The sequence below is a fragment of the Mastigoproctus giganteus genome, chromosome 9 (assembly GCF_048544385.1).
Source record: "Mastigoproctus giganteus isolate SK-2022 chromosome 9, ASM4854438v1, whole genome shotgun sequence".
NCBI lineage: Eukaryota > Metazoa > Arthropoda > Arachnida > Uropygi > Thelyphonidae > Mastigoproctus > Mastigoproctus giganteus.
Window position 1 is genome coordinate 110,572,658 of NC_143583.1, and position 12,828 is coordinate 110,585,485.

At 38.2% G+C, this 12,828-nt stretch overlaps 1 protein-coding gene across 2 annotated transcripts in view; it reads right to left on the reverse strand.

The window, feature by feature from the left end:
* Window positions 1–12,828, reverse strand: part of IleRS (Isoleucyl-tRNA synthetase) — a 430,056-nt gene that overhangs the window by 277,414 nt on the left and 139,814 nt on the right. For both annotated transcript variants that reach the window (XM_090381523.1, XM_090381522.1), the window contains exon 9: window positions 8,931–8,991. In XM_090381523.1, coding sequence (XP_090237649.1) covers window positions 8,931–8,991 — 61 coding nt within the window. The remainder of the gene's footprint in view (window positions 1–8,930; window positions 8,992–12,828) is intronic.

Sequence of the window (12,828 nt, forward strand, 5' to 3'; positions counted from 1 at the left end):
GAAAGCTTTGATACTGTTGCACATGGAAGACTACTGTACAAGTTGGAGCAGTATGGCATTAAGGGCAAGTTGCTGCGATGGATAAAGAGATAGTTGAGTGGGAGAAGACAGAGTGGCAATCAATGGACAATGCTCTTCATGGACTAATGTTATTAGTAGTGTCCCCCAGGATTCGATGTTACATCTATTGTTGTTTTCTGTATTTATCAATAATATTTATGAAGGTATATCAGGCTTAATATCTAAGTTTGCAGATGATATGACGGATGGTAGGGCTTTTAATGACAATAAGAACGGTACACTACTACAATAGAATCTGGAAAAGTTGAGCAGATGGGCTGAGAGGTGGCAACTGAAGCTTAACATTGACAAATGCAAAGTGCTGCACATGGGTAACAGTAATCCCAAGAGTAACATAACAACTAGTCAGTACTACACTCAGAGTAGTGGAAAATAAAAAAAGACTTGGAAGTAATTGTACAGTCAGATTTGAAGTTTTCTAGGCAGTGCAGATAGGGTCTTATATCAATGATATATAGAAATTTTGCTAGCAGGGATAAGGAGATTATCCCCTTGTATAAGGCAATGGTCAGGCCATGCTTTGAATACTGCATACAGGTCTGGAGTACTCAAAGCATGGCCTTGAGTACTGCATATAGGTCTGGAGGTCTCATTTTAAGAAAGATGTAGAGCTGCTGGAACGAGTACAGAGAAGGTAGCACTAAGATTTAGTGAGTGGAACAAAGGGTTGCTGTTACAAAGAAAGGCATAAGTTCTACAAATTGCAGCATCTGGAGATTAGGCACCTGCGAGATGATCTGATTAACATGCATAAGGGCTTGAATGGTTTGAGCAAGCTAAATGCTGATGGGATTCCGCACCTGAGGAGGGATAAATTCAAATTAAGGAAAGAGTTGTAAAATATATGTGTGGAAATTTGCCTCTTGCCAGTGGGTAGTTGATTACTGAACAAACTTCCATTTGATGTGGAATTTGATAGCTTAAATAAATTCAAGGCTGAACTAGACAAATTTTTGTAGTTGATGGGTGGATGAACCGGGAAGGTGTTTTTTTTTTTTTTTTTTTTTTCCGGCTGATGCTATATAAGCTTAGTTTTTGTGCATCATATGCCTCTACTAATAGCGCCTCCGTAGCCAGGTGGGAAGGAGCAGTAGTGCATAGCACATGCTTCGTGATTAGACCGGGGTTCGAGCCCGTCACCACCAAATACGGAGGATGCGGAAAAGTCAGGGAATTACCACCGCTTATCCCGGAGCAATATGGCCTTAATTGCTAATGCTCCTAAAAACCAAATAACAAACAACAGCCTCTACTAATACTAATGCTAGCAGCCTCAACGACCCATGTAGGCAACTTATTCCAGTAATTTATAACTCGCTGGTTAAAATAAAACTTCCTACAATCCAGTCTAAACAACTTTTCCTCCATAACTTAAATTTATGGCCCCTAGTTCTAGAATCATTTATAACCGTGAATATTTCGTCCTCATTCATTTTACTTTTGCTGTTCAGATCCTTAAATACCTCAATCAAGTCTACCCTATGGTGCCTAGTTTCCAAGCTATGCAACCCACATATTCAAAGTCTTTCCTCATATGGACACCCTTTTGCCAATCTCCCCAGGCAAGTTACCCATCTTTGGACCCTCTCAAGAAGCTTGATTATTTTTTTAAGAGTGGACACTTTGAACACAGTATTCCAAGTGAGGTCTAACAATAGACTCATTTAAAGCAAATATGATGTAATTATCTCTATAACTGATAAATATTTGATAAATCATCAATAGGACACCAGTGGACTTCCTTGCAACCTGTCTACAATGCTTGGAGAACTTCATGTTCTTTGTATTGTAACTCCCAAATCCCTTTCTTCCACTACTGACTTCAGTTCAACTCCACCAAGTGTATAAGTTATTTTGGGGTTACTGTTTCCCAAGTGTAAGACCTTGCATTTTGCTGAATTAAAGCATAGCTGCCACTTTTCTGACCATCCCTGAAATCTATCTAGGTCACCTGTTCTGCTTGGCAGTGATCTTAACTACTCTATTGATCTTTACATCATCTGCAAATTTAAACGTCACAACCTCTATATCTTCATCAATGTTATTTAAGAAAATCAAAAACAGTGGTTCCAATACTGATCCTTGGGGAACCCCACTTCGCACATTAACCCAATATGAGGAATAATTATTTGTTGCAACCCTCTGCTTCCTTCCCCGAAGTCATCTTGCTAAAAAAGTCATCCTTCCCTGAAATCATCCATCTAAGAATTTTCTCTGTGATTCCAACCTGTTCCAGCTTATAAAGTATCTAGGAACACAAAAATATAGATATACAGAATGATAATACTACTGTATGAATCTGGCCACTCCCAAAACAATCAGAGAGCAGATTACCATCATTTGAAAACAGAATTCTAAGAACACTCTTCGGGTCAAAACAAGACGAAATCACTGGAGAATGGAGGCTACATAAAAATGAACTAAAGGAGAAACACAGAAGTGAAAGTATAATTCAAATCACAAAGGAAGGAAAATTAAGATAGGCTCAACATGCTATCCATACTGATGATAGAAGACATCCATCAAAACCTCACAGGAATCCCAACTAAGAAAAAAGAAAGCTGGCAGACTATCCCTTAGATGGGAGGATGGAATAAAGAAAGATATTAGTGTAGTTTTCAGAGGAGAGGTGAACTGGAGAGAGAGAGCTTGCACATTAAAGAATTTTGGAATTTACCAGACAAGGACCTTTGTGGCCCAACCACCATGGAGTGAATAAGCAAATAAGTAAGTAAGGGCATTAGTGAGCTCCTCATGACATAGATTCTGTAAGGAGAAACATTTTATTCATTAATCTATATTAAATTTATTTTATAAACAATATTTTTTTTATTATTATACATAAAATTCCTTTACATATGAAAATTCATTTGGTGGCTCAAGACCAAAATTAGTTGGGTGGAAAGGGTATCAAATCCAGTAGCTTCTGGACTGATTCAGTATTACATGACATTTCCAAAATAATGTAGCACACAGCAGGAAAAGGTTTTGACACCCCTGCTATAAATCATAACAAGTTCTTTGCTTTAGAATACTTATAATTTATCTTTTTTGAATAATTAAGCACTTAATTCCATTCCCCCAAATGAGAATTAAGTCATGCATCTTTATTTGAATAAAGATAAATTTTTATTCAAACTTCTCCAATACAAACAAATATCTGCCAAAACACATGCAAAATAAGAGACTTGTTTCTTCACTACTTCCTTGATGTGGAACAAAAAGAAGTAACTGTCTTCACACTTTCCAGAAATCCAATGAATGCCTGTTCACAGCAAACTCCCAATTTTTGTATTTTACAACTGAAATGGACTATTAAAACTGATCTGAAATGGATTTAGATCATTTGAGTCAATTAAGATTCAGAACAGATGCCGACTTCCCGCTGGAAGTCAGCATCTGTTCTGTTCTTTTTGAACATACTGAAAACTATCCTTTTCTTTCAGTTTTTATTTGACCTCATCCAGGTCAAATAAAAACAGAAAGAAAAGAGAATATATAGCATTAGCATTAGTAGAGGCATATGATGCAAGAAATCAAGCTTATTCAGCATCAGCCAAAAAAAAAAAAAAAAAACAACCACTACTCTCATTTCACCCCTCCGTTCATTCGAAATACCTGTCCAGCTGAGCCTTAAATTTGTTTAGGCTATCAACTTCAACAACAAGCAATGGGAGTCTATTCCACAAACCAACTGCCCGCTGGCTAAAGGCAAATTTCCGCACATCTATCCGACATCCGTCCTTCCTCAATTTGAATTTATGCCCTCTCAGGTGATTATTCTGAGCAAGAGGAAGAATCCCATCAGCATTGAGCATGCTCAAGCCATTCAAAGCCTTATACACCTCTATCAGATCACCTCGCCGATGCCTAGTCTCCAGGCTCTGTAATTTGCAAAACTTAAGCCTTTCTTCGTAAGAGCAACCCTTTGTTCCATTCACTAATCTTGTTGCCCTTCTCTGTACTCGTTCCAGCAGCTCTACATTCTTCTTGAAATGAGGCCTCCAGACCTGTATACAGTACTCAAGGTGTGGCCTGACCAATGCCTTATACAAGGGAATAATCACATCCCTGTACCTGCTAGAAACATTCCTGTATATCATTGATAAGACACCATGAGCTACTCTTGCAGCTCATCTGCACTGCTCAGAGAACTTCATATCTGCCTGCACAATTACCCCCAGGTCCCTTTCATTCTCTACCACTGTCAGTGTAGTATCATAGAGTTGATACGTTGCTCTGGGGTTGCTGTTTCCCATGTGTAGTACTTTACATTTGTCAATGTTAAACTTCATTTGCCACCTCTCGGCCCATCTGCTCAACCTTTCCAGATCCTGTTGCAGCAGCATAGTATCAGTAGTGTCCTTAACAACCCTGCCAACCTTGGTATCGTCTGCAAACTTGGACATTAAGCCTGATACACCATCATCAATATCATTTATAAATACAGAAAACAACAATGGACCCAACACTGAACCCTGAGGAACTCCACTAATAACATTAGTCCACGTTGAGCAGTGTCCATTGATTACCACTCTCTGTCTTCTGCCACTCAACCATCCCTTTATCCATAGCAGCAATTTGCCTCCAATGCCACACTTCTCCAATTTGTGCAGCAGTCTTCCATGCGCAACAGTATCAAAAGCCTTTCTAGATCCAAATATATAATATCAAAGTTATTCCCTGCATCCAGTTCTTTTGTGACTACATCATAGTATCCAATCAAATTGGTCAGACAAGACCTGCCCTTAACAAAACCATGCTGTGTCTGAGCTATAACTGAATTCTTGTCCAGATGATCCTGCAGTGCTTCTTTAACCAGTGCCTCGATTAATTTTCCTGGAACCGAAGTTAAACTAACAGGTCTATAATTACTTGTGTCAGCCTTTGATCCTCCTTTGTGAATTGGGGTTACATTTGCACATCTCCAGTCCATGGGTACCTCCCCTGAGTCCAAAGAAGCTCTCATAATTATGGCTAGGGGTTTGCTTACTTCCTTTGCTGCCTCCTTTAATATAACTGGATAGATCCCATCCACCCCGGGTGCCTTTTTTATGTTTATCCTCAACAATTTCTCTTCCACTTTCCTCTCAGTTATTAGAAAATCACTGCCAATGTTTACTTCACCTATGACATTCCCCTTCCTGAATAACTCCTCATGTGTGAATGTAGATGCAAAATACTCGTTTAGATTGTTAGCCACCTGAGCTGGATCCTCAACTGTTGAACCATCAACATCCAGTGGACCAATCTGATTCATCCCTTTCCTTCTTGAGTTTAAATAGGTAAAGAACTCTTTTCTGTTTTTCTTTGCATCCTTTGCCAAGGATTTCTCATAATCTGCCTTTGCCTGCCTAATCTCCTTTGTGACTTGGTTACAGACCAACTTATATCTATCATGGCTTCTATGTCACCCATTAATTTGTATGCATCCCATGCATTTTTCTTCTCAGCCATATGTCTCATTAGATCATCTGACAACCATTTAGGCCTGAACCTTGAACAATATTTCTTGGTTGGTATGTAAAGCCTGGTAGCTTCCAAGATTAGTTCCTTGAATGCTTCCCATTTTGAATTTGCTGTTGGTAACATCATCATTTGGTCCCACTGTATAGAATTTAAATACTGTCTCAGACCATCATAGTCGCCTTTACGAAAGCAAAAACCCTTCCCTTTACCTCTGATGGTAGTTACCTCCTTGAGTAAATCCCACTTCAGCACACTGTGATCACTGCCACCCAGTGGTTCCTTTATCTGCAGATTCCTAATGCATGAAGAATCACTACTGATAATCAGATCAAGAGTATTACTCCCTCTAGTTGCCTCCCGAACATGCTAGTGTAGAAAACAATCATCCAATAAATCCACAAAAGCCTTGCTAGTGTGTGAATGACCAACCCACAAATTCCAGTCAATATCTGGGAAATTAAAATCCCCCATTATAAGACTCTCTGATTTACTGGCCCAATCTATTTCCCTGTACAGTATCTTATTATACTCATCAGAGTCATTAGGCCTATAGCACACTCCTACTCTCAATTTTGATTTACCTACGCTTATGTCACACCAAACTGACTCGACACTGCCCTGTCCATCAATGTCGACTGGCTTCACTTCCTTAGATTTTATGTGTTTTTTAACTAATAGCATAACCCCTCCTCCCCTCCTGTCCTGTCTATCCTTTCTATACACGTTGTACTCCCCAAATTCCAGTTCTGCATTCCTTATATCTGTGTGACACCACGTCTCTGATATCCCAACAATATCTGCCTTTGATGTTTTGAGCAATACCTCAAATTCATCAAATTTATTTACTAAACTCCTAGCATTGGTGTACACGCAAGTATACATGCACCTGTTTCTATTCTTAGCTACCCTAACACAACCCATGTGTTTACTTGTACCGCAATGACTTCCAGCAGTCTCTGAAATATCCTGCATCTTGTTTTTCAGGCTTCTGCTCATTCCAATAGAAGCAGTGCAAGAATCTCTTTCACCTCCGCCAGTGGCTACTGTTAATCCATTAGTCTTTGTCTCCCCCCAAGCTAGCAGTTTTCCGACCCACCTAACACTGCCTCGATAGCATCAGCGAATATTCTTGCACCCTTTCTATTTAAGTGTATCCCATCCCTGTAGAAGCAATCTCTCCTGTTAACAAGTACAGTCCAGGCTGAAAAAAATTCTACCCCTTGAGCCTTGCACAATCTTTCCAGGGCCGAATTGATCGACAAGGCTCTCATCATATACTCCCTCCTATCGTGTCTGGGCAGAATTGCAGACACTTTCAAATTCAACCCTACTTCACGGCTTTTTTTCAACAGTGACCTGTACTTGTTAAGTAATTCCGCTGGTCTCCTACTCTTAATATCATTTGTGCCAACGTGTACAACTATATCACCTTTTGTGCCCTTAAAAGATGATATCTGCTCTACAACGTCATCAACCTTTGCCCTGGCAGACATACCCTGGTCCTGTTCCACCTATCCTTTTTAGAAAGCATGTTCCCCGTTTCCCTGACAATAGAGTCACCAACAACTACTAGTTCCTGTGGGACCAGCGCATTCTGCCTTGGGGGCTGCCTCTGTGTTGCAAGATGACCAAGTGCAAGCTCTGGTGTTGATGTGGGCAGCTGAGAGCTTGATGGGCCCCTCAATTTATTTCCTTCGAGGGCATCCAACCTGTCCTTCAAGGTCTCATATAGGCCCATAACAACGCCGAGTTGTCGCCTAATTTCCTTGCACTCCTTGCATCGTGCACACACAAAGACATCCCCCATGGCAGTATCATGTGCCGTACCCGACTGCTCCGCAAACATCAAGCAAACAGTGCATCTTAAAAGGCTGTGATTCAGAGGGCAACTGCCCCCCTCAGTTCTCCCCTGAGTCACAGCACTCCCATTAGCTTGCACCTTTTGCTTTGCTGCTCTGGTCAGAGTCATGATTTCGATTTATTTGTCAATAAAATTACAATTAACATACATACATTTAAATATAAATACTTTCTAGAAGAACTTTTGCTTTATAGCTCCATGAATAAATAGTTTGTGATTGCTTGTCCAAAACCAATTGGACATGCAATCACAAATGCCAAGCACAAATGATTGGTGATTTTAGTTTGCTTCAACTAGAGGTTCATTTCTACAGGGTGATTCACTACCAGTGTGACAAAATTGCAGGAGGTGTAGGGGGCACAAAGACAAATCGGAATCACATAGCATTGCAGGGTCCGAAATGCCTTCGTCATGCGGTAGAGGACGTTGAACGGGAGGTCGTGTGAACAGCGATCCCGCTGGAAGTCAGCATTTGCGAACTGGTTCCAGAAGGCAGTAGGATGGACGAGTATTCAAACGTTGAACTGGCCGACATGCACCTCGCGTATGGAGCTGTGGACTGTAACGGGCGCGCTGCTCTGCGCTTGTACTAGGAACGTTTCCCACACAGGCATGCTCCTCATCATACGATTTTCGCACGTGTGCACAGAAGGTTACGTAAGACTGGTTGTTTCACGAGAGGTACCATGAATCGAGAGCGAACGACGAGGACACCAGACAATGAGGAGAATGTCCTACATCTTGCAGAAGGCAATCCGAGTAAGAGTACTCGAGCGATAGGCCAACGATTGGGTATTTCCCAATCCACTGTATGGAGGACACTGTCAACAAACCAAATGAGTTCATACCATCTGCAACGCGTCCAATCATTGGAGCCTGCGGATTATCCACTCCGGAGGACTTTTGCTACTTGGTTTCTTCAACAGAAACAGTTTGCAAATGCTGACTTCCAGCGGGATCACTGTTCACGCGACCTCCCATTCAATGTCCTCTACCGCACGATGAAGGCATTTCGGATCCTGCAATGCTATGTGATTCCGATTCGTCTTTGTGCCCCCTACACCTCCTGGAAGTTTGTCGCACTGGTAGTGAATCACCCTGTATAAGGGAAGTTGTGTCCAGTTATCTATTCATGTTAAAATAACAATTTCATGAGACTTGAGTTTCCTTCAAAACTCTTTGCTGTTGACTAATATATTAGGATATGCATAAATAATCTCTGTGGATTTATTTTTCTCAAGCTTTTTACAATGGATAATTATATCAATCATTGCTTTAGTATTCCGGAAGTACTGGGAAAACATAACAGAAACTTGTGTATTTAAATAACAAACTATGAAATTCATAAAAAATGAAACTTCTCATAAAATTAATAAAATTACAAAATGGCAGATATTCAAGTGGTATGGAAAATTTTTCTATACTCTGGTGGCAATATGCACACAGAAAAGTTTTGGAACCACTGATTTATACTTTATTTTTACACTGATAATAATAAAAAATACATATAATTACTTACGAAAGCATAATATGGAAACAAAGGTTCGTATGTTTTGCCATTTAATGCTTTACCGGTAAATCTGAAAGAAAAAACAGTTCTGTAATATACAGGGTATAGTGCAGCTGGCATTCTGAAATACAGTTATAATACAAATAACAGAGAACAAAATATTTTTGCCGATGTTTATATAGCAAGGACACACAATTAATGGGAGCACTAGAATAATGCTGTGCAGAGTCACCTCAGACTCCTCATAAATAAATATCTGTTTCTTAGCAGGTGAATACATATATGGTAGATATTCGACCATACATATTCTTGAGGGCAAAGGTTAGAAAGTTGACAGTATTCAGGGAAAGGAAATAATGTGTATAAAGTACACACAATGTTTCAGTTAAAAGGCACTGGGTTCAATCTTGATTACTTTTAGGTTTAGGCTATGTGTCATATTTGGACATAATCACCAATCATTTGTGCTTGGCATTTGTGATTGCATGTCCAATTGGTTTTGGACAAGCAATCATAAAATTTATGAATTTATTTTACAACCGGACTAAGTATTATCATTTACATTTTATGATTTCTAAATTTAAATTTTGCCTGGTCAACTGCTTTTTCTCAATCTGAAAGTTGTTTCCTATCCTAGGTTTAGTCTAAAAATGTCATCAGTGTACTTATGAAACGAACAAAAACAGATTTTATCTAAAGAAAAAAATAATGATATGGCAGATGTATCACGAGGAGATGTGGCACAATTGCAATCATACAGCTGGCATGGCTAAACATGAGTAAGAAATCCATGTTTCTTTTTTTGTCAAATAAAATTGCTTTAAGTTCAAATGTATACAAATGATATTTTTAGATTAAACCAATGATGGGGAACAAATTTTCAGTCAAAGAAAAAGCAACTGATTAAGGAAATTTTAAATTTACAAAACCTAAGCAGTAATACTTAGTTCAAAAATTTCTGCCTAAATACAACAAATGAATTACATGCCCTTTTCAGCTATTGTACCAATCAGAAAAGAGCATGTAACTCTTTTAGATGAATATGGTCTATTCTTTTCAACTGGACTACTGTTCTTGTATGAAGATAGTGAAAAACATAGGTGATGATTTTTTTTTTTTTTTTGGTGCAGTACACAGAATGAAAATAATTTCTGGAATTTTAGGACACATTTCAAAGCACTTGTTGAAAGAATTATACAGGCATACCTCGGTTAACGTTACCTCTGATAACGAAGCCTCGATATAACGAAGTCCGCAATTTCAAGCCCCATTTAACATAAAAAAATATTCCAATTTAAGGCCAACGCCCGACAATCATCTGATTGGTGACTGACGGTGACTAGTTACGTATTCCCGAGTGCTCCCGAGCTGCGGGCATGTCTGTTATAACAGTTTTGCGTGTCAATCGCGTAATTTAGTTGTTGTTTACATGATTGACGTTGTTTCAGTGTGGCGCATTGCAATAATTGACGTAGGTTCTTTGTAGCATTACATAACGTAGATTTTCTAAATTTTATTGGAAATATTTTTGTTTTAGTTAATTAAAATGTCAGAATCAAAGAAAAGAAAAGCAATTTCTTTGGAAACTAAACTAAATATCGTACGACGTGTTAAAAGCGGCGAAAGAAAATCCGATGTGGCACATTCTTTAGGATTAGCACAATCAACTTTAACAACCATACTAAGTCAATCAGAAAAAATAAAACAGTCTGCTCAGAATTGTACAGATGTTACAGCGGCAAAATTAACTCGCTTAAGGAATCCAATTTTAGAAAAAATGGAGAAAATGTTAAGTTTGTGGATAGATGATATGTCACAACGTCATATGCCTTTAAGTCAAATGGTGATTCAAGAAAAAGCATTATTTTTGTTTAATCACCTGAAATCTAAACAAACTGAAGAAATTACGGAAACCTTTGGGGCTTCTCGTGGTTGGTTCGAGAAATTTAAAAAACGGGCCAGGATTCATAGTGTAAAATTAACAGGAGAAGCTGCAAATAAGTTTCCAGAAAAACTAAAGGAAATAATTGAACGTGAAAATTTTCCACCAAATTTGGTGTTCAATGTTGACGAAAGCGGTTTGTTCTGGAAACGGCTACCAACAAAAAGCTTCATTTCTATTGAAGAAAAATCAGCTGCTGGGTTTAAAGCAGCCAAAGACCGTTTAACGTTACTCTTTGGATCAAATGCCTCTGGTGATTATAAATTAAAATTGCTATTAGTTTACCATTCAGAAAATCCGAGGGCGTTAAAAGGTAACATAAAAATGAATTTACCTGTAATATGGAAAGCAAATAGAAAAGCGTGGGTTACCAAGGAGTTATTTACTGATTGGTTTGTTAACCACTTTTGTCCTGGAGTAAAACGGTATTGTCAAAAAAACAACTTTGAAGAAAAAGCTCTTTTGTTGTTAGACAATGCTCCGGGACATCCTACTGATCTTAACACGTTGGACACATGCATTCCTGTCAAAGTTGTGTTTCTTCCAGCAAACACAACTTCCCTGATTCAACCATTGGATCAGGGAGTAATAGCATCATTTAAAGCTTATTATCTGCGTCGAACTTTAAGCAATTTAACTGAACTAGAGGATAAAGTGGAAATGACAGTTAAAACTTTTTGGAAAAACTACACCATTAAAAACGCAATTGAAAACATTGATAGTTCTTGGAAAGAAGTCACTAAGAAATGCTTAAATGGAGTTTGGCGCAAAATATGGCCAGAAGTTGTACTAGAAGAAGAAAATAACATCCAAGAAATTAGAAATGAAGTTATCCAGATGGCTCAATCAATAGGTTTCGAAAATGTCGATGAAGAGGATGTTAGAAATTTATTGAATGCAGAAGATGATGGTTTTTCAGTGGAAGATTTAGAAAACCTTGTTAGCAACGAAGACAAAGATAATGAAGGCGAAGTTAAAGAAGTTCCTGCCGAAAAAGTGTTAACAACCAAAGCTTTAAAAAGGTGCTTAAATGACATTGAAAACGTTTTAAATTTTTTTAGTGAAAATGATCCCGATTTAGGAAGAAGTGTTATAGTTAAGCGATCAGTGTTAAATGCAATAACTCCGTATAGGCAATTGTTAAATGAAAGAGAAAAAAAGCATAAACAATCAACTTTAACCTCATATTTTAAAATGTGATTTCACTTTGTATGTAAGTTGACTGTTTATTTAATAAAACTTTTCTTTGTTCGAAAAAAAGCTTTTCATTTTCTTTACGTAGGAACGTATCCCTATTCTGGCCATAGTATTTTTACCTCTGAAAACGAAGTTTCGCTTAACGAAGTAATTTCGTGGAACGCATCCTATTCGTTAATCGAGGTATGCCTGTACTGTGGAATATTCTTATACAAGGCATGACTTGAAAGAGCCATTAATTTCATAGTTTCATAGTTTGAGTTTAGCATCAGGTATACAAGATGACTATTTATTAATGTTTGCAAAAAACAAAGTTCTTTATCCATGACGACAATGAGAGGGATAAAATATGGTGAACTGGTAAGTCTCTTGTACATACAGGGATGTAATGATGAAGTTGTACTATGGAAATAACAATGTGTGCATAACTTACATCATGATCTATATTCCAGTAGTAACTGTGAGAATTTAATAAGGAAATTTGAGGCTACAGCTTGTCTTCAATCACAATCTATTAATAAGTGAATATATAATATGAAAAAAGAATGGGAAAAACATATAGATAAGATTGAGAATGACAGGTGGACAAAAATATTACAAAACTGGAGACCCATAGAAAAATGAAGGGGGGGGGGGGAAGATCAACACAAAAAAAAAAAAAACGACAACGGAAAGGTGACCAGTCCTAAACCCTAATAAGCAAAATGCTTAATGGGAGGAGGTTATCTTGTTATAGTAGAAAAGAAAAGCAGAAATCCAAAGGATACT